The sequence below is a fragment of the Otolemur garnettii genome, unplaced genomic scaffold, assembly GCF_000181295.1.
Source record: "Otolemur garnettii isolate 467f Iridium unplaced genomic scaffold, OtoGar3 scaffold00161, whole genome shotgun sequence".
In the NCBI taxonomy this organism is placed as follows: Eukaryota; Metazoa; Chordata; class Mammalia; order Primates; family Galagidae; genus Otolemur; species Otolemur garnettii.
In genome coordinates this window covers 2,825,510-2,847,588 of record NW_003852556.1, presented here as the reverse complement: position 1 = coordinate 2,847,588, position 22,079 = coordinate 2,825,510, and the positions used below count along the sequence as shown (strand labels likewise).

Here is a 22,079-nt window from a genome sequence, read left to right as displayed (position 1 = left end):
GCACCATTCAGAGCACATCAAGGGCATGGCCCTGGGATCCACAGTCCCAGCTGGGGACCAAGCACACTGGAGCCAGGGAAAACCCCATCTCCTCCTATACACTCAATAGATTAAGTATTAAAAGACCAGAAAACTCAGCTATCATAGAAATTTCTTTTAAAATTTCACAGACCCAGCATAAACACTTAAACCAGAAGATGTGTGCATGCTAATTCTGCATTAGCTTTATCAGTGGGGTCAGCATCCCAAACTCGGTCTGACCTCGTCCAGGGAAAATGCAGTATTTGTAGGCCAGTAGTGCAATTATTGTCATGAGTGGTCTCTTGAGTGTCCACCAAACTACAAAAATGAAAAGACTGACTGTCTGCTGGGGAGCAGAGAGGTGTGAGGCTGGAAACTCGCTGTCGGCATATCCAGTGGGTAATCCACACACAAATGACCGAGCCTTGCCTGTTCCCGCCAGTATCCAACTGGTCCCCTCCTCTGTGGGCTCCAGGAGGGTGTTTCTATTGTGGTTTAGAGTTGAATTTATTCACAGACCTTCTTCTAGGCAAAGAGAAACTACTAAGAGTGAGATCACAGCAAAGGCATTCTGAATCACTGCTAATGTGTTTCCCAAAGCTGCCAGGTATGATTAACTTGGCAGAGGACGTACCAGAGAAGGAGCAAGGCAGAGATTCAGAAATTCTCACTCTGAAGCCCAACCAGCAGGTAGGCCAAGTGGCCATGGTGTTGCTGTGGTATCGCCACTGTCCCCAGAGCCCCGTGGCTTTGACAGTCTAGTTTGCAAGATGAGGCTACAGGTATCTAAAGCGGAGCCTGCCCGGGCAGAGCTGCTGCTGTTCCCTGCTTGCCAACACAAACGAATACCTTCTCTGCCTGGACCAGTCCTCACCACCCAGAACAGACATCTTATTGTACCCTGAAAGAGGATTGCTGAGTCTCTTTCATTCCATTCTCAGACTTTTTTTTCCTCCAAAATTTAACACAGGATGGGGGAGGGGGTTGAACAAAACTCTTTAACTGAACATTCTCTGGAATGAGTAGCTTCAAGAGATGGATCCACATTACTTCTTACAAACAATCTTAAATATTCAACTCATGCCTATATGCCAACACTAACATACACATTTCTATTCTCTGCCAAGAACTGACATGCCATATAGATGATTAAAATTTAGTGTAGATAGTGTGTGAGGTAATGCCTGTGTTAGGTGATGTCTTGGTAGACTTGTCTAGCTGAACAGGGCATGAACAAAACAGCTTAGAAATATTTAAGGGCACTAACTCTTCATCATGTGTGTACTTAGACTAAACCTGCATTTCTAGCTCCAATTATATCAGTGCCTCTAGAACAAGACTGTAAAGGGCCTCATCACTTGTTCCTGTCAACATCGAGACAGAACAATATCCCTAAGGCTATAAAAAAGAAACAGGTGACAATAGCTTCATAAAAAGCAGTCTCTCCTGTGGGCAATTTCTTATTATTTATTGGATGAGAACGGGGACACTCAAATGAGAGGCGAATGAGAGGGCATCAGCGTCGTCTGTGGTCAGAACACATTTCCTCTCGCTCACATGCTGAATGGGAGAACGATGTCAGTATGAAACAGAAGTCACGATAGTTGGTGTGTGCTGTCTTCCCGGAGTGGTGTCTGTACCTGGCACCAAGTGGCAAGGTAGCTGAAGGTGCAGTAGATTCATACACTTGAGTACAGCAAGCTGCTCAGGAATTAAACCCTGTGCTGGACGCCGGGTCCCCACCGCTCCCTCCCTGGCCTTGCTCCAGCCAGGCTCCCTGGGAACATGCACAGTGCACTGCTCTTCCCATCTCTGGGCGTGCTGTCCTTGTTCTCTGCAGCTTAGCAGTCTCAGCCCCCTCCACAAAGCTGTGCCTTCACTTTTCTTTAAGACAAAGCACATCTTCACTGTAGTATTTCTTTACTTCTTGGAAAGTTCACGTCTGTTAAACTATGCTATTGTTTTTCATCGCTGACTATGAGTGCCCTAGTTACAGAGTCGTATAGGTGTTGGTGGTTGCCCCAGCACTGTTATTCCTGTAGACCTCACTGGTTTGATGAGTGATTTTGCAGAATATGAGGATTTTTCAGAAACAAGATCATACTGGGTGGTAGAGAAACACCTGTTCTTTCAAAGAATGGGTGGGGACAAGAGGTGAAATCAGTGTGGTTTGAGTTTCCTCCTCCCCAGGCTGAGGGCTGGTGTGTGTGCCTGGGTCTCCACTGTGCTGACAGGGAGGGTGAGACGGCGAGGAGAACACTCCGGGCTGAAGGAACAGTGTGTGCAAAGCCGCATTCTATGTGGAGGGTGGAAACCCAGAGGTGTTAATGCCCAATGCACTGAGAATCATCACGTGAAAACATGTCATTAAACTTTTGGTTGTCAGGGAAAGGGAAAGAGTCTCTGGTAGTGGGGGAGTGGTGGGTCCACAGGAAGAGAGCCCAAGTCAGCAGGTCTCAGGAGGAGCAAAGCATGAGGCCTGGGGGCAGCCAGAGTGTGAGGTCAGAGGACGTCAGGCACAGACCACGCTGTGTCTTCTGAGCAGAGCGTGGTTGGGGCTTGGTTAGTACACGTGAGGGTGGTGCTCTGTGTCCAGAATGGGGACTGTGAGGGACAGGGGAAGGTGATCTACAGTAATTGATCTGACAGAGACCAAAGAAGTCTGGGATGGCACTCGATGGAACCACTTGTATCTGATCAGGTCCCTCTCAGCTGTGTGCCTGTGCACACATACACCACATCCTGCCAGGTAGCTGAGCACACGGTGGCTCTCAGGATAGTGCAGGCTGTGCATCCACTTCCTGACAACATTGACGTTAGCCATGATGGCCAGGCCCTCTGCTTGGGGGTCCTCTGATGGACTGAATCCAACTGGCCAGAATCCTGAGCAGGCCAAGTCTGGGTGTGAGACTAGAGTTGGTCAGGAGGCTCTCCGGGGAGGGCTGAACCAACTATTGCAAAATGCTTGAAAAGAAACAGTTCTCAAGTTCTCAATGGAGACTTCTGAGACGGTTTCATTTGTAACTCAAAGCTTTGGGACCCTTTGACAGAAAGTCATTCAAGACCAACTTTTAAAATCAACTGAATAAGACCCTATTCGACATGGACCTCAACCATGGATTCACAGATATTCTAAACTGCAATGAAAGTAAATCTTCAGAAGCCTCTGCAGTTGACAGGTGGCTGCCACAGGTGTCACAAGAGGCTGCACAGACAGCAGGGGTGATGGAGGAGATCCCAGGAGGTCAATGAGAGTTAGACACAAGGGAACCAGAATTCTAGTGATCAAGACATTATGTGACGGGAAAGGAAACGTGAAAATGCCGCCAGCTTATGCATCAGCCAGACGTCCTTTACCGGGCAAGACCAAAGCCACCTGCATTTGGTCCTGTTAAAGGCCGGGGTTCAGGCCTGTTGTGCCCAGCTGAACAGCCTCTGGCCACAGTGCTACGCCCAGCCCCAGGGCTTGGGTCTTCACTGTCGAGATTCCAGGTCTCTGCACTAGACTCAGGGTGAGGTAGCTTCGATCACCACTCAGCGTCTAACTCTGGTGGCCTCCCCAGGGGAACACCAGGCTGTCTGTGGAGAGGGGACAGTGGAAGGAGCCCCGTGGCTGTGGGTGGAGCACCGGTCCCCTGCACTCAGGGCACCTCATCGCGGAGGCAGAAGCTGGGTCAGCCCCTCTGCGGCTCTATAGGCTCCAGGGCACACTTGCCTTCCTCAATGGGGAGAGGACACAGGAATCTAGTCTCAACTGTGGAGAAAAGGCCAGGACAGAGGATGTGTGTCAGGGCCGCCCAGCCCCTTCTTCTCGCCCAGCCAGACAGCCCACCCATCTTCACCTGCAGCCAGCCTCCCACACTCTGAGATCACCTCTAGCTCTGAGTGAGGTATTTCTAAGAGGGCCTTGGCTCCTACCAGGCTGGCTGCGTTTCAACTCCCATTCCTGTGTCTGGCATTAGTGCCAGGGAGTGAGGCCTATGGCCTGGTGCTAATGACCCTTGAACTGGGATGGCCCAGGAGACCCCATGCAGCACGTCGCTGGCTCTTGGGAGCAGCCTGTGCACGAGCTGTCATTCTGTTTACAGGTGACGCGGAGAGTTTAGGTCCCTCTCTGCCCAGACCCTGCTCTTCCCCTGGCCCCTGTCATGCCCTGGTCCTCCCCGAGATCTTCCCTCCACCTTCCTGGCTCCTGAGCCATCCCTTCCCAGGGCCCTTTGAGTTGGGCAGCGGTGGGCCAGCCCACATTAAATCGCTCATCAGGAGAACCATGGTAATGGGAGGGGCTCTGGCCTTGGCCTTTGTCCTGTGCCACAGCCCATACCTACCGGCCCCGTCCCCATCTTATCAAGGTCTTGATGCTTTTCGTCTGTGTGGAGTCAGTCTGGGCCGCCAGCCCCCAGGCCCAGCAGTAAAGTACATGTCAGAGGTCATCTTGTCAGGGGCAAACTCGGCTTGGAAAACAGCCCTGGACTTTGAGCTGCCTGAGAAGAACTCAGAGGAGGCCACGCTGGCCACCCGTTGCTGGTTGACATGTGTGAGTATGCAGGTATAAAAGCAGGTGGCGCGTTGCTGACGACTCGAGTGAGGGCACAGGACACCACTTCTCCCAGGTCCATCTGCTGCCCTGGGCAGGCGAGACTGGCCATGCCCCTCACAGCACTCCCCTGGAGAAAACAGAAGAACTCTCACAGGACAGGAAGGCTGTCTTCCCAAACCTGCCTCCAGCTCTCACCATCGATCCTTCGAGCCACTGTCATTCTTTCTGGTTCTTCTGTTCCAAATCCACAGCTGGACCCCTCCTTCCTGTGACTCCCAGCTCCATGAAGACAGCAGGGACTCAGTCGTGCTGTGCTGGAACTTGCCGGCACTGAGGGGAGTCCACTGGGATCACTCATTTCTACTGGGTGAGCACCTCTGTCCGCAGTTATCTCTCGGTCTTCAGCTGGCAGCAATTTCAGGACCATTTACTCTGGGTGCCCGTGAAACACTGTTAAACAAAGGAATCTGAATTGGCCGGCTTTCCTGAGCACTTCACTGGGAAGAAAGATTTTGTGCTGTGTGTGGCGGTGACCTACGCTTCCTCTTCCATATACCTTGCTTTACTAATACCATGTTGGAATTATTTCCTTAATTTCTAAGGCTGCATGTGCGGAAATGGCTTATATTTCCTGTTTTGATAAAATAATAGAATTTTACTGGGACCTTGTTCCCAAGTCAGCTTTCGTTGGCTTTCGTCTTTGTTGACCTCATTTGGGATTAAAAGAATAATTCTAAAGAGCCTGGCCTGGCTGGACTTGTGACAAAGACTTGTTTAAATTTTTCCCTTAAAATGTGAAATTCTTTTTAACAATAAGAAATACTTGTCTTTTATGTCACTTAGAATTAGTTATTCAATCTTCCTTTGCAGAGGAAGTTGGAGAGGTGCTGGGGGCAGACCCATGGTAAAATATCTGTAAATTCTCTTCAGAGAATTGCTGCTTTTGGCTGGAGGTATACTGGCTTAAAAAGACTTCTTTCTACACAATGTTACTTGGAACATGTGGAGGACAAAATATTCTTTGTTTTAGGACAGATGAGTTTTGTTCTTGCATCTTTGTATAAATTTGGTTAATACTCATTGTGTGTGTGCAAGTCAAAAACAACCACCAGCATTTTTTTTTTTCATTTATGTATTGTCTCAACTTTCAACCTTACTCATAAAGCTGGGTACATTTCAGTAGATTTGTTCTTTCAATGTATATGGGTGACTGGTAGAGAAATAACTAGTCTTAAGAAGTCTAAATCTTTTATGCTTTTTATTTACTGGCATTCAAATTGTTATTTGAACCTATTTTTGAATGTCCTGAATATAAGTAGAAATCTGCCATTGGGAGAAGTGATGTGGAGCCGTTTCCAAATCGTGCTGAAATGGGGCCGTTCCTCAGATGGTGCAGAGATGGGAGCAGGGAGGCCTCTGCCTCTCCACCTGCTGCCTGGGATCCCCGAGGGAGGCCAAGAGATACTCTCTTATCCTCCCTGTCCTTGGTTGCCCATGGAGCAGGCAGGGCCAGCAGCCTGTGGGACCGGATGTCCTCTTAATCCTGCAGCTGCCACCGCTGATCTCTGCTCAGACTCCACTGAACCCCTCCATGAACGGCAGAGCCAAGTCCCTGCTGGCAGCTGGAAAGTCATTGGCTCAAGGCAAGAAACTCCCTGTGTGCACCTGCTGGGAATCTGATCTGGGAAGCAAGAGCCTGGTTTTCCTTAGAGGGTTCTGGGACTTCTGTTCTCCCAGAGGTGAAAGATTCGCCACAGAATTTAGATCACGCATCTAGTGATTTGAATATGCCCGGGCTAATAGATGGATTCTCAAATCTTTCTAAGTATAATGATGCCAAGATTCAGGTAGGACTCCAAGGAATATTATTACTACAAAAAGAGTCAATCAAGAAATTCCTTGCTCAAAGCTTTCCACTTTGCACCTGGAAAAAATGTCTCTTCCATTCCAGTTGAGTAGAGTATAATCTATGGTTTCCAGAAAATATGTCTTATGACTTTGGATTGCCAACTGGCATCCAATGGGAATGAAGACCAAAAATCAGAGATGAATGGGGGATTTAATTGATGTTTCTTTTCTTAACATGTAATTTTTGTAGAAAGAGAAAAGTACAATGCTCAGTGAGGTCCATGGAGGCTCTGTAAAGAACCCCAGAGCAAGCTGGCCACACAGGAGAGCAGGCCTCACGTAGGCCCTGCGGGGGCAGACACAGACCTGGATGGGTTTCCTCAGGGGTGTGGGCAGGGGCTTGAGGAGGACCCAGGGTGGGGGAGGCAGTTATTTTATTAAGCGGTTGACTAGAGCTGGATTGTGGTTTTGAGTTGTGTCTAGTGGCAAAACCAAGGCACAGCTCTGGGGCTGGGAGCATAGGAGGTGGTATGAGCACTTGAGGTCTCTTGTTGGGGGGGGCCTGGCCATAGACATGGGGCGCTGCACAGCAGCCACCACACTGCTCTTCCCATGTCCCCAGGAAGGCGCTCGTATCTTGTCATGGGAATGCCAGCGCTCAAGTGAGAGGCCGTCTGCAGCACACACCCCACCCTGAGCAGTAAAATATTTATGTCTATCCCAGAGACCTGACATTCCAGTGTGAGGTACTTAGAGCTCTTATGGATGTTGGAATTCATAAGAGTCCCTCTGGAGGACAACTGGGACGCTGAGGGAACACACAGGTGCACTCACGCACACACGTGCATGGGACGTCCGTGCTGGGAACTGGCTAGGCTTGGAAAGTGGGTGGGCTGCCTCGTAGTGGACTGTCCTTCCCCTTGTGAACCAGGGCATCTGAATTGTTGGCACAGGGTTAAAAGATATTCAGGCTGGAAGAAGTTAGCCTACAAGTCCTCCAAAAGCATGAAAGCACCATTCAATTTTGAGCAGGTTATGAAGAATCCTTTTCTATAACTAAATCTAGTATTGTCAACCTACAACAGGGAGTCTTTTAGATCAATTTGAAACCATTAAAATCATTTCAAACATTGATTTATATACAAGATTTGGCAAGTAGCTCTAAACTCCAAATTAAAATTAGCACATGAAACACCAGGTGGAGACTATGAGTTTGTACTTTGCCCTTGGGACTAAAGAGGCCCCTGCCCTTCCCAGGCAAGTGGAGAATGAATTACTGGGTGAACTGCGGACGTGTGCCCAGGTGCCCGCTGGTGTTCTGCTCATACTCGAGACAATGTGTGAGTGCGGCAGCCCGTGGCTCATGCCTTTGTGCTGAACCTGCGACTTAGTGGAGCTGGATTTCTAGAAAATTCACATATTCAAAATTGTGGCACTTGTGAGCCCTATTCTGGATGAACACTGAAGTGGGTAAACACTGTTTTGAGGGCACGAGCAGATATTTTATGTTTCCTTTTACGCTGTGGAACTCAAGCTGTGTCATTACCTCACTCGAGACCAAAAGACAACCCAGGACGGATGTAGATTCTTTCAGAGCCATGGTTTCCTTAAAGAGTTCAAGACTTTCAGACTTTGGGGAATTCTTTAAAGTAGTGACTTAAGGCATTAGATGTTGGATCAGGCAAAGAATTACAATGAGAACACAAGAAACTGTGGAACTCTCTAGTGAGACTGCTCTAGTAGAAATTTCTAGCTAAGGGAAGGAATTTCTCATCTGTGGGAAGGGAGCATGGTGCGGCTGCTGAGGGCTCGGGTCCACTGGCCGGGCGCTGTGAGCCAGAGTGTGTGCCCTGCCTCCATCAGAGCTGGCTACGCAGGACCACCTGCCCATGCTGGGAACAGGGAAGACCCTGGGGGACGTGCTAGCACAAAAAAGTGACAGAGGGAGTCCCTAGGTGATCATCCTATTAAGGCTGGGATAGAAGCCATCTGTTTCCAGCTGGAAAGGTTCTGTCATTTGGTTGAGTTTTACTTGCACCATAAGATTCGCCTCACTGAGCACCAGAAGCCAAGCTGCCCAGGGTCCCCTATAATTGTAACTGCCTGTGGGAGGCCTGGCAGGACTCCAGGCAGGTGGGCAGAGACTGGCTGAGGGTAAAAGGCCAGACTATGATTCACCTGTGAGCTACCACACTCACTTACCTGTAGGGGACGGCCTGCAGGGGCTCACCTGTGGGGGACGGCCTGCAGGGGCTCACCTGGGGGGGGCAGGGCTGCAGGGGCTCACTTGAAGGGGGGCAGGGCTGCAGGGGCTCACCTATGGGGACAGGGCTGAGGGGCTCACTTGAAGGGGGGCAGGGCTGCAGGGGCTCACCTGAGGGGATAGAGGTACAGGGGCTCACTTGGTGGGGGCAGGGCTGCAGGGGCTTACCTGGGGGGGCAGGGCTACAGGGGCTCACCTGGGGGGGCAGGGCTACAGGAGCTCACCTGGGGGGGAGACCAGGGCTGATGCTTGGCTGATCAGAATGAGGAGTAAAGAAGAACTATCTGATTGTCATTTTTGTCTCAAAATGTTTGGTACCTCAGTCTGAGAGAAAGAGCTAAGGAACTGCCCTAGGTAGTCCAACCTCCAAGTCCAACTCTCATCTGAAGTATGGAGATCAAGGGCCAGAAACTCCATTTTGCCTCCCTGGGACTGTCCATCCAGGGAACTTGCTCAGTTCTCCACTAAACTTGTTCAAGAGTTGTATTCTCCTCTCTGATGACCAGTTCAATTGTGCCTCACCACCCGCATGCCCTCCATCCCCTCCTGAGCAAATACCAGGGAAGCCTGTGGCCCCAGATCCCTCCTCCTCCCATGCGATGAGCCTGTCTTGGGCGGGGAGGGGCTTTCCTTGTAGGTGCTCAGAGTCCAGTGGCAGGTGATGCCCATGCTGGGGTCAGCAGTGGTATCAGAGGCCACCTCTTCCCACAAAGCCCCTTTGATCACCATGATGGGTGTTGTTGCAGAGGCACGGTGGCCCCGCCATGTGTGGCAGAGCCACACTGTGTGCCAGCCCCCCACCCCCGCCCCGTTCCCGTGCCCCAGGCTGCGGTTGGCACCCAGCTCCTCCGTGCTGCTTCCTTGGAGATGCACCTTCACTTTCGTCGCTCACGCAGAGTCAGGGAATGATCTCTGGGACTTGGTGTGTACTTTAAGAAGTCTCCCTGACCGGAGAATGTGCAGCACCCAGAGCAAACCCTCACGTGAGCTCTGGATGCCGGGTGACAACAATGGGTCACTGCAGCTGCATTAACCTTCACGAGTTTGCTGTGGTGCCGGAAGTTGATGGCAGGGAGGCAGTGGGGTGGCAGCAGACGGGCGAGATGGGAACTCCTAGTACCTTCCACTCTATTTTGCTGGGGACCTAAAACTGCTCTAAAAATTAAGGTCTGTTTTTAAAAAGGGCGTATTGAATGTCTCTCAACAGGCCATGTTACAATGCACGTTGGTGACACTGTTTTTGGTAATTTTTGCTTTGTGTTTTATTGTTGCAGGGTGTGAAGAAGTTTGATGTGCCCTGTGGAGGGAGAGACTGCAGTGGGGGCTGCCAATGCTATCCTGAGAAAGGCGGGCGGGTAAGTCATAGCACTTCAATAAACACGATCTTCCTTACAGGGTCATGTCTCACTTAGCACGGCAGGGATGGGGGGGCACAGTCTGAGACGCGCATCGCATCGCTAGGTGAGCCTGCCGTTGTGCAAACACCATAGAGTGCGTTTGCACAGCCCTGGGGCATCTAGCCTGCTGCACCCCTGGGTGGTGTGGTGTGGCCTGTGAGTACTGCAGACAGTTGTGACATGGTGGGGAGTATATGTGTGTCTAAACTCAGAAAAGTCACAGTAAAAATATATGAGCACTGAGCTGCACACTTAGGCTACACTCGGTTCATTAAAAATAGCTCTCATTCTGCAGTAGTAAATCTGCTTACTAAACTTTTTTATTTTGTTAACTTTTTACTTTAACTTTTTGATTCTAATAACTCTTAGGTTTAAAACACAAACACATTGTATAGCCGTACACAAATATTTTTTCTTTATATCCTAATTCTGTAAGCTTTTTACTATTTTTTGATTTATTATTCTTTTTTACATTAAAATATTTTTTGTTGTTAAAAACAAAGCTGCAACTAGAGACAGTAGCCCAGGCCCAGGTGGGGTCAGGGTCTTCCACTCCCTCATCTGTCTGGTCCCACCAGAAGGCCCCCTCAAGTGATGACAGGCACAGAGCTGCCATCACCTGTGATAACAGTGCCTTCTTCTGGAAACCTCCTGAAGCACCTGCCTGAGGCTAGTTTGCCTTTACCTTTTTTTTTTAAACAAATTTGGGGAGGAAGAGTACATTCTAAAATAATGATTAAGAATTCTAGTGTAGTAAACACATAAACCAGCAGCTAAGTTGCCTGTGCAGAAGGCATCAACACCAGCACCACAGCACACACGAGAATTATGTCACACTGTCGCATCATGGTGGCTGTGTCACAAGATGATAGGACTTTGCCAGCTCCATTATAATCTTAGGGGGTTACCATCTTAGACGTAGGCTGTTGTTGACCAATGAGTCTTTTTATGGTGTGACTACACTTCCATTTGAAATGACTGTTTCTTAAATTGCCTGATCAAGTCAGTTGCATACTTTGCTAAGAAATCTAATACAGTTATATTCTCTTCCAGCAGAACAAATAATATCATGCAAAATTGGCTTAATTGGTATCATCTTCCTAATACATGGAAAACAGTAGAGCTAATTTTCATCCGCATGTTTTTCTCTTGTTCATTGTTGCAAATACATTATCTATGCATGTATGTATAAATGTGTATATAAAGTGCAACTATGTTTCATGCTTGTACATAAACATAAGTTTCATAAAAATGTCATATGAAGAAAGACCTAGTTGCATTTATACTGTGGTACAGGTATGCCAGCTAGACAACAGGGGCATTATGCCATGGATAAAATTCTAACTTTTAAAATGAGTGTCCTTTATGTAGCCATGGGTACGAGAAAAAGGGGCCACCTCAAATTGTCACTATTACACTTGCCAGAATTTGAAACATTGACCTGATATGGGCGGCACCTGTGGCTCAGTGGGTCGGGTGCCAGCCCCATATACCAAGGGTGGCAGGTTCAAACCTGGCCCCGGCCAAACTATATAAAAAAAAAAATAATAGCCGGCCATTGTGATGGGCACCTGTAGTCCCAGCTACTTGGGAGGCTGAGGCAAGAGAATCGCCTAAGCCCAAGAGTTGGAGGTTGCTATGAGCTGTGTGACACCACGGCACTCTATTGAGGGCGAGAGAGTGAGACTCTGTCTCTACAAAAAGAAAAACATATTGACCTGATATTGGGTTTACTGTGTTAACTGGACTGATTGGTATCTTTTTCTGCTGCCTCTAAAACTGATATTTAAGTCTCAACATCCCTTATTTTAACAATGTGTCATTTATGCTTATGTGGCCAGGCTCCTCCCATGTGGGGTGTGTTTCCCTTTATGACAGTTTCCTGCTGCTTTGTGCCTGGGACTCACGTAGCCCTTGGCTCAGGCTGGTCTGTGCCTTCATTTGGCAAAAGCCAGTTTGTGCAGGCAATTGGGAATTCGTGTCTGCGTTGCCTTGTTGAAATCAAAAACTATGCCCATCCTTGGGTGTCCCAGATGAGCTTCCCCAAGTTGAATCCTTAGTCATTTTTTAAAGTAGTCCTTCCTCATTCCTGCTTAGTAGAACAAACCCCTGGCTGAGCTTGGCCTCCGAGGCTGAGATGCTAAGCCATTGCCTATATCCCTACACAAAATCAAATAGGTAAAATTTATGACCGCACACACCTGTATAAATCTGGTGGTCTCATCTGCTAAGTGTGACCTGTCCTTGCTTCATTGTTAGAGATCACAGTAGAGGAGTGTCCTGCCCCTGGACCGGGCGTCCAGCCCACAGGCTGTGTTCCCTGTGAGCTGCAGGTCCCCAGTTACCTGCTTTGATAGCGGTCCTCTGCCTGCAGTGGACTTCATGCTTTAGGAATTGCTAGTTGAAGACCATTTCACAAGGACAATATTTTTAAGTGTTTGGAGGCTGTTTGATGAGATTTCAATGTTCCCTGGGTTCCTTGCTATAGATTTTCACAGCAGTGCTTCTGCTGCAGCAGTGATGGAAACGGCTGGCTGCACACGCCCCACTCCCCAGGCCCGGGCTGGCTCAGCCTTACATGGTCATGGAGCAGATAAACTAGGAGTGTACAAATATCTCGCAAACAGCCTGTGTCAGATGGAGCTGACTCTCGAGGTTCTCGACATTCTTCTCCAAGTAATCAGCCAAATAGAACCCAAACAAACTGTGCAGGTGGTTGCTGGGTCTGCTCCTTTTCACTTTCTAGAGTCACTTAATGCAGGACTCATGGATTAAAATTCTCCAGAATGCCTTCAGAATTTTGTTCTTCAGTAAAAATAGCTAATCCTGGTTATTCTGATACGTAACGCTTCCCCTTGGCACTGTGCTGACTTTTATGCCAAGGATCTTTTTAGAGGTTATTAGGAAGGACATGTTGTAAGGGTCCTGAGGTCTCTGTAATTTATTAGGGCTCAAGACCTTTTTATTTCCCTGTGTCCCTAATGATGGAAACACCTTGTGTCTGTTTCTGTACTTTGCCAAGTCAAGTTAAAAACCTTCACTTTCTGGTTAATTTGATGAACCTGAATAGCCCAAATCCCAGTGTGGGCTTGGCTTCTGTCTCATTATTTAGACAGGTTATCAACACTTCTTAAAGGTCCACGTGGGAAATGTCTGTTTCAATAGCACAAACCTGCTGTACTGTGGCCTAAATTATTTACTAATTAACAACTTTCCACAAAAGTGTTTCTGCAGAAAGCAGGGCTGCTTTGCCCTACTTTGGGGCTGATTGTATTTTTTCAAGGTAATGTAATACATAAAAATAGCAGTCGGGTGGCCTGTGCTGTCCGGAGGGCTGCGTGTGGGCTGTCCTTTCCCACAGTTCCCTGGGGCGCCTGGCCCAGCATGTTCCCTCCCTTGGTGCGACTGTCACAGCAGTGCACATGCCTGAGCCCTGGGCTAAGTCAGCCTTATAAGGACACAGCACCCTGGCCGCTTTGTTCCTCACCATGGAGACAGCTACTTCAGAAACTGTATGTTACTGGATAACTTTCAGACTTGAAGCAGAAATCATGAGCACGCTGTGAGTTCCAGCTCCAAATGACTTCTCATGTTACCAGTCGGAGGGGCCTTGTGTAGAGTCTGTGGGCCTGATTCTTGCCCGTAGGTGGTGAGATTCTTGCCCTTGGGTTTCTGTAGCAGGGAAAGAGAGCAGCTTCAGAGTAGACAGTCTCAGCTAGTCGCAGAGTGGGGCAGGAAGGTGAGACCTGTGGCCTGTTGGGGCCTCCCTCCCGGGGCAGGGCTGGGGACCTGATTAGGGTCTAGTTCAGGGAGAATGGCACAGGAGGGAACGAGCCTGTGCCAGCCCCACACCAGACTGTGGTGGAGGCCAGGACAAAACCCAGCACCCAAGTCTGGGGATCTTCAGATGAGCTCCCTTCCCAGGGCGGTAATCTTTCCCGCCTGCATTTGTCTTACATCAGCCCAGAAGAGCGAGATGGTGGGCAGGGAAGCCACCCAGGCAGGGCTGAAGAGTTCACTCCCTTTATTGGTGAGTTGTTGTCCCTGGCTGATCTTCTAACCAGCTCTTCAGTTGTTTAAGGAATGGGAAAACACTTAACTTTAAGCAATGATTTAAGACTTTGTTGTTGGTTGAGGGCCTGTATTTCGAATAATCTCTATTAAGTGTCTTGGAATCATTACAAGTTCTAATCCCCCAATACTGCACAGTGTCACACGCACAGAACATCACCAAACCGCCTCCTCAGACTTCCCCTCCGCTGATACCACGCGACCCTCAGTGCGGAGGGAGCCGCCCACCCCTCACATCTTTCTCTTTCTCTATACACCGTGGAGATGGAGGGCTGTCGAGTGGGAAGCGTGGGGTGAGCTTTTGTTCCAGGACTTGCATAACGCAGAGCAGTGACCACACGGGTGTCAAGCTGAACAGTACAGGGAGCAGCAGAGAGAGCAGGTGGGGGTCAGACTCCACAAAGCAAGGTTGTGAAAGGCTCAGATTCTTCTAAGTGAGGTCATTTAGGTCCTTATTTCAGTTATGTACCAGGTTCCTGCTCGGCACAAACGTCTTATCAGAAAGGTTGTTTCCAATTTTTAATGACATCAGCCTTCACAAGGCACCTTTTTTCCCTAAAGCAATTAATACAAAGACAGGCCGTGCGAGTCCCCAGGGCTGGGGTCAGTGAGGTGGACCTTGTCCAAGCACAGGTGAGGGGGCATGTTCTCAGCCCCTGTGCGAGTGAACCACAGTGGCCTGCATCACTCAGGGCTGGTCCAGACTGTCCTAGAGCCCCTCCCATGGTCCCAACACTGGAGCCGAAAACAGGAGACGAAACTTCCGGGAGGTTGCAGTTGACAAGCCTGCTCTCCAGTGATGGCTGAGTGCTCGGGACAGCATGCTGTGCTCAGCTGTTGCATTCTTTTCTTGTAGCTAAGAGTTTCCCACAGTCTGTGGGTCCCTGGACATGGGTCAAATAAGTTTTAACCTCACAAGATTCCTTAAATTCAACAATATAAATCAAAGTGAAAGAAACTAGAGAGAGAGAGAGAGAGAGCAAAGGAGGAAGCAGAGTGGAGGGGAACGATAGGGGAGGCAGAGGTGGGGGGCAGGGGCACTCGGGGTCTTCAGCTCTAGCTGCCAGTGCACAGGGACAGCGAACTTGGGACGAAGGAAGACCCATAGCCTTGGGAAAGGAAGGGGAACTGCTGTCTGTGCTGGCAGTGTCTTCCGTGGCCTGTCATAACTTTCCCTTATGTGCAGATAGGGTTTCAAATCAAAAATAAGTTTTCTCTTTGAAATGACTCATCATAAATTTGCAAGCTGGTAGTGCATGGTGGGGCCGTGGAGACCAATTCAGCTCACACTGTGATGCTGCCAGTCCCTGAAACTGCCCCCATTCTGGCAGTCCCACCAGCTGCCTGTCCTGGCTCAGCCACCTGCCAGCTCAGGACAAAAGCACCGGCTGCTTTTCTAAGGACATATTTTAAAGGTGTGCAGGGCACACTTGCTGGGAAGGGTCTCCAGAATTCCATATACCGTCACCCTCTAGTGATGAAGAATTGTTTCAGAAATGGCAAAAACCCCACCTGGCCCTGGGCCCATGTGTCCCTTGTCCACACGCAGCCCTCACCCACTTTCGGAACTGTGTGGTTATTTTTAGCATGACTTTGAAGCAGAGGTGTTCTGGCTTATGCAGAGCCACAGAAGCTGCGGCAGCCAGGTCCCAGCTTTACTTTCTATGGGGAAATATTGCAGCAGGTTTGGGCAGGGACCACCGAGCTTGTCCGTCCTGGGTAGCAATCAGCTCAGGGTGCTGTTTTCTTTGGTGTCGCCCTTTTAAGAAGAACCACCCCCCACCTCCAGATTCCTTTCAGCCATGGAAGCTTACATTCCTTCAGCCCTTAAATATGTATTTCACATAGAGGAGGGGCACCCCTGTGCAATGGAGGGTGCCCAGTGGCAGAGGCGCTAAGCCAAGCATGCTCATGTGTTCTGGGGACCCATGGAAGCCAAGGTGACCAAGAACGCTGAGAGGAGGAGACTGTGCAGGTTTCAGGGTGACCACCCCACTGAGCTGGGGGAGCAGCCCGTAGGCGACTTCTTTGGGTAACTTGCCCAAGATCACAGAGCCCCTTGCAGGGAAGCTGGGTGAGGGTCTTATTTTGGTGACCCGCTGAATTAGGGTCTCCTTCTAGCTTCAGATGGTGAGAGACGTGAGCGCAGCCCCTCAGAGCAGCAGCAGTTCAGCCACGGCCATCACTGGTCACTGAAATCTAAAAATGTGATTTATTCATTTGACAAGCACTGAGCACACGTGCAGGTGTCAGGGCCCGTGAGGAGCACAGAAGCAGATGGAGCAGGGGCACCCCTGGCAGTCTGGGGCTGTGCTCTCCAGAAGCATTTTCCGCAAAGATGTCCTCTCTCTGCACTGTCCTCGGTGCTTTGTGAGGACCTGAAAAGTTGCTAGTGAATGATGAACTGAATTTTAAATTGCCTTTCACTTCAGTTAATTAAAATTCACCCAAGATAGCCATGTGGGTCTCGCAGTGACCTTGCAGACCATCCCAGTCTAGTGTTCACTGAGCCAGGGCTTGGGGAGCCCACAGGGCTGGGGAGACAGTAGACATGCGGTGAATGTGTAGGAATGTTCTAGACAGCAAATCCTGGCTGAAAATAAAACATAGTGTAAAGTCAGGGTTTCATGGAGATAAGACCAAGATCTGTAACCTTCTGGAGTTGTGGCATCTTAAAAAGGATGTTATCCCAAGCCTGAGACCCAGAGGTCAGTTAGCCCATTAGAATGTCGTATTCAGAGTGCGCTGGTCCCGATGAGGAAATCCTTTGTCACCTCACCCTCCGCCAAACCCCAAACTTCTCAAAGAAATCATATTTTTGGCTTTTCCAACGGGAGCCCTGATCCAGACCCTCTCCCCAGACTGAATGCCCCTCATCCCGATCCTTTGGTCCCAGAGACCCCTGGTTATACAACCCGGAGCTTCGGGACACAAGGTGGTTCTTCCTCTTTCCAGCAAGACTGAAACAATTTTCTGAAAGTTAATAAACTACTGTGGGATGGAGAAAAGCATTGCAGAGTCCCCCCCATGTGATAAGTGCTGTGTTTAAGTCAAAGAGACCTTTGTGACACTGTCCACGGTGGGATGGAGAACAGGACAGTTTGAAGCTCATCTGAAAGGAAAAATACATTATTAAAATCCCCAGAAGACATAGTTTTAATACTGCCTCACTGAATGGACCCACAGAACATCGTTACAGAATCTGATAATTGAAAGTCCGCTTTTAGAGAAAAGGTTATTTCTGTCGCCTCGGAACCCACCCTTTCCTTTATCTGAAACGTGGTAAAGTTTACCTTGGATTCTGTTGCTTCCTGTCAGTAAAATGCACTCTCAGCTGATAGTGCATCGGTGCAAATTAATCACAGTGCTTATGGCCCAGCATTTCATTCAACTTCCCAGAAATGTCCCCTGCCACACGGCTGCCTATGGTAACAGCCAAGCAGGTGTTTGATAAATGCCGTAGTTAGCAGAGAACACATTTGCAGTGGACGAGCAATGTCTTCAGGGATTAACCGTGAAGAGTCAGCACTTTGGAACTCTTAGTACCTGAGTGCAGAGGAAGAATGAATAATATTTCCACATTTTACTTATCCATTCCCCCTCTTCTCATGGATGCCCTGCACATGGGCCCGCATACACAGATGCTTTGGCAACCCACGCCACACTCCTTCCTAATGAAAAAGTTGTACTTTCCTGGTATCAGGCATTGACACTAAAGCCGAGTACTCCAGCACCTTGAAACACTCAGTATCTTTTGTGAGTTTGTTGCCCTTGAAGTACAGGGAGGAAGCCCACTGTCTCTGAGAATCACATACCCCTTCCAAATTTACATGTGAACTAACCAGAGAGGAGGACTTTTCAACATCAGAGGAAGCAAAGCTGAGAGAAAAGGTAACCCTTTTTTTCAGCTTATCCGGGTTCCTGGCCAGTCAGATGTTTTTGAAAGAACAGAAGGGAAACCAGGGGCGCTGGTGAACATGTGGTGTTTACAGAAGCACAGATGACCACGAGGCTGGCCTGCTGGACGGCGCTGCATGGTAACCTCCCTCGGGTTGGGGGTGACCTCACCATGCAGAACCCCAGGGAAAGAGGCATCCACATAGCCAGTGGTGACAAAATTATTCACTGGACTCCAGTCTCAAGTCAACTGTTCTGGAGAAATAGTTTCAAAGAAAACGTGTTAGTTGGCTCATACGCAGGACAATGATGATAAAAGCTATTTTGTGTTTAGATGGAAAACCTCACCCAGACTCCAAGAGACTGTTGATAAACTGAGTTGAGAAGGAATTCATAGTTCTACTGTTCTTATAAACCAAACCACAACTCTGGTTTTAGAAATCCTTTTTTTTCCACCTTCTGATGGAATGTTTTGACAAGTATAGCATGAAAGCATTTCCCCCTTTCTGCTGGAGAAGAGATGCCAGTCTTCAAAGACTTTCATTTTGTTTAATTCACTTCCAGTTCATTCTTAGTAAACAATTGCAGGATTTCTAAAAAGACCAGACCAAAGTAGTTACTAAACATTACATGGTTTCTGATGGTGACTCTGGAAATAGAGATGTCTTCTCGGAATCTGCTTCCCTCATGGGGAAGGAGAAGCGTCTGGACGGTGGGGCCATCCTGGGGAAATGGCGTCCAGACTCTCCCAGCCCAGCTCAGCAGCCTCTGGGGTTAGTCTGATGAGGGCCTAAGGGTTCTTGCTCATGAAGAGTCTTCTATCAGACTCTGTCAATAATAAAGAGAAAATTGATAAATCATTTTGCAAACTTTTGAAAGTTTTGTTTTCTAAAGTTGGTAAAATTATAGTAGCCAGAGGGGTAAAAATGACAGAAATGACCAAACCAAGTGACCGTATCCACACTACTCCCCACCAGCCTTCAAAATGAGTTAAATGCCTTTGAGTGCATTTACCTCCCACTCAAATGCACACGGGCAGCGGGCACCTGGGAGTCAGGGCCTGGGCGTGTCAACCTCCCTCATTTTCTCCACTGGTACAGCAGAAGGATATTGTCGGTGTCCTTCATCACCCAGGAGAGAAGGTGCTGCATCTCATGGTCACTAGCATTGACACTACAGTCAACAGAAAGTGTATAAATGAAATGGGCCATCAAAACTGTCCTGAGAAGCTGGCCATCCGGAGACCCCGAGCAGCCCACACCTCAGAGCCCCCCCCCCCATGGCCACAAAATGAGGTCTCTGTGGTATAGGCAGTGAAATGTTCAAGGCACACAGTCTGACTCACGTGGGACACATGCAGACCTTCAACAGGCCATGTGTCCCCACCGGTTAGAAATTTCAAACTATCCCGGTCCCCTTCCTCTCCATGTTGAGTGTAGGTCACATCCATCCTGTCTCTGTCCCTTTCCATCTCTGCGTTGAGTGTAGGTTCCATTCTAGAAGCAGCCAGAGACCTCCTGGAACCCACTGCAAGCCATTTCCTGCTAAGCCACTGCAAGGGCAGTAAAACCCCCACCATAGCAACAGGGGGTTTTATGTCCAAAACACTGTTAGGACGGATAACCCTCTGGTTTTAGCACCAAAAAGAAAGGAAGAAAGAAAAAGAAAATAAAGCAGAATGAAACAAAATGGAAATAATTAATGCCCGACAAATAATATCTTTGGCCTAATGAGTTCTCAGCTACATTGTCAGCATTAATGTTTTCTATTAAATTGTTGTCTTGGTAAGGAACTATAACTGTCCTTCAAACTTAAGTTCTGTTTTGAATAAAGAAACAGAAGGCCAAGTGAATTGTGTAGTGAGGTTGGGCTCTGTAATGGAACTCAGAGAGGCTTGGAGCCTGCAGCACAGTGGTTACGGCACCAGCCACATGCACCCAGGCTGGCGGGCTCAAACCTAGCCTGGGCCAGCTAAACAACAATGACCATGCAACAAAAACAACTGGGCATTGTGGTGGGCACCTGTAGTCCCATCTACTTGGGAGGCTGAGGCAAGAGAATCACGTAAGCCCAAGAGTTGGAGGTTGCTGTGAGCTGTGACGCCATGGGGCAACATAGTGAGACTATGTCTCAAAAAAAAAAAAAAATATGAAGGCTCAACGCCTGTGGCTCAAGCAGCTGAGGCACCAGCCACATATACCTGAGCTGGCAGGTTCAAATCCAGCCTGGGCCTGCCAAACAACAATGACAGCTGCAACTAAAAAATAGCCAGGCATTGTGGCAGGTGCCTGTAGTTCCAGCTACTTGAGACATGGAGGCAGGAGAATCGCTTGAGCCCAGGAGTTGGTTGGTGTAAGCTGTGATGCCATGGCACTCTACCCAGGGCAACAACTTGAGGCTCTGTCTCAAAAAAAAAAAAAAAAGAAAAAGAAGAAACTCAGAGAGTTGGCATGTCTTAGCTCTGCATGGCAATAATTATTTTTTTTTAAATGCACTTTAAGTGATGACCATGGCATTGTAAGAGTCTTGTGAATATAACAGATGTGTTTGTTTAAGAGACGCTTGCTTACCACATCAGGTGTGCCTCACATCTGAACTAGCATCTGCCGACAACTCTGCCCTTCTCAGCCCTCTGAAAGGCGCATTGCAGTCACCTCTCAAGTGAGTTCCCACTGACTTGGTTTTTGGTGTTTTTTTTTTTTTTTTTTTTAGAGACAGAGTCTCACTTTATTGCCCTCAGTAGAGTACTGTGGCATCACAGTTCACGGCAACCTCCAACTCCTGGGCTTAGGTGATTCTCCTGCCTCAGCTTCGCGAGTAGCTGGGACTACAGGTGCCTGCCACAACACCCAGCTATTTTTTGTCACAGTTTGGCCAGGACCGGGTTTGAACCCACCACCCTCGGTATATGCGGCCAGCGCCCTACTCACTGAGCCACAGGCTCCACCCTTCCCACTGACTTGGAACAAAACCTGCAGGGCCTCCCGAGCCCCAGAGAGGCATCTCTCTTTTGTTTGTGTTGCTTTCAACATTCTACTCATTTCAACCCCGATTAGAGAAGTAGTACGCCTCGTCCCTGGGTGGCTGGAACACTCCAGCCACAGATGGCCAGATTCATCAATCTTTAACAGGTTTTACTGTGTGTGCCCGCAGCCCCACGCCAGGCATTGCACCCTAAAATAAAGAGAGGATTGAATGACTAATCCAGAAAATTCAAGCACAACTGTGCCACAGGAAGCCAGCTTCCTGCACTGGAAGGCCCTAGGGAGAATTCCTCATCGCTTAACACCTAACGTTTTACAAATATTTGGACTTTGCAGAATGATAGAATTATTGGTCCAGAACACTGGGCAGTCTTCTCATTCCCGCAGCCGGGAAGGCCGCAGGTTGCACCAGGGACCGAGGAGTGTCTGTTCTGTTCTAGGAGGACTCCGGGGGTAGGAGGAATTGGATTTGTGTATATCCAGATTACAATTTACAAAGAACTCAATTAAATGGTTATTATTGAAAAAAAACCAATGTGACTCCTAAATGTTGAACTAAAACAGTTTCTCTTCTTCGAAGTAAGATTTTGAGCCTTGCACATAACATTGATTCTGACTTAAAGTTCAAGGCAGTAAGACTCATCTCCCAGCTTCACTAAAAGCCCCGTGATAGATGTGCCACTGACAAGAAGTAAAGTGTGCTCAGTTGCCAAGTGCTTACTCAGACCAGGATGGCCGTCAGGAGCCTGCATGCGTGGCCATGGGGCACACACTGTGGTCACTGTCCCCACATAGCTGGATGAACAGCAACACTGGAGAAGCTTCTCTTCAGGTGGACACCTGCTCACGAATGTTGTCACAGCACAATTCACAATTGCAAAGATGAGGAATCAGCCTAAGCACCCCTCAGCTCATGAGTGGATATAGAAAACGTGGTGTGCGTACACCATGGAGCACTACTCAGTCATCAGAAAAGATGGACTAATGTCATCTGGGGTAACATGGAGATGGAGCACCACTCAGTCATCAGAAAAATGGACTAATGTCATCTGGGGTAA

General features: G+C 48.6%; 1 protein-coding gene across 1 annotated transcript in view; it reads left to right on the top strand.

Annotated features, from left to right (window-relative positions):
* Positions 1-22,079, top strand: part of COL4A2 (collagen type IV alpha 2 chain) — a 172,023-nt gene that overhangs the window by 33,750 nt on the left and 116,194 nt on the right. The window contains 1 exon segment of the mRNA XM_023519194.1: positions 9,947-10,027. Within this exon segment, the coding sequence (XP_023374962.1) occupies positions 9,947-10,027 (81 nt within the window).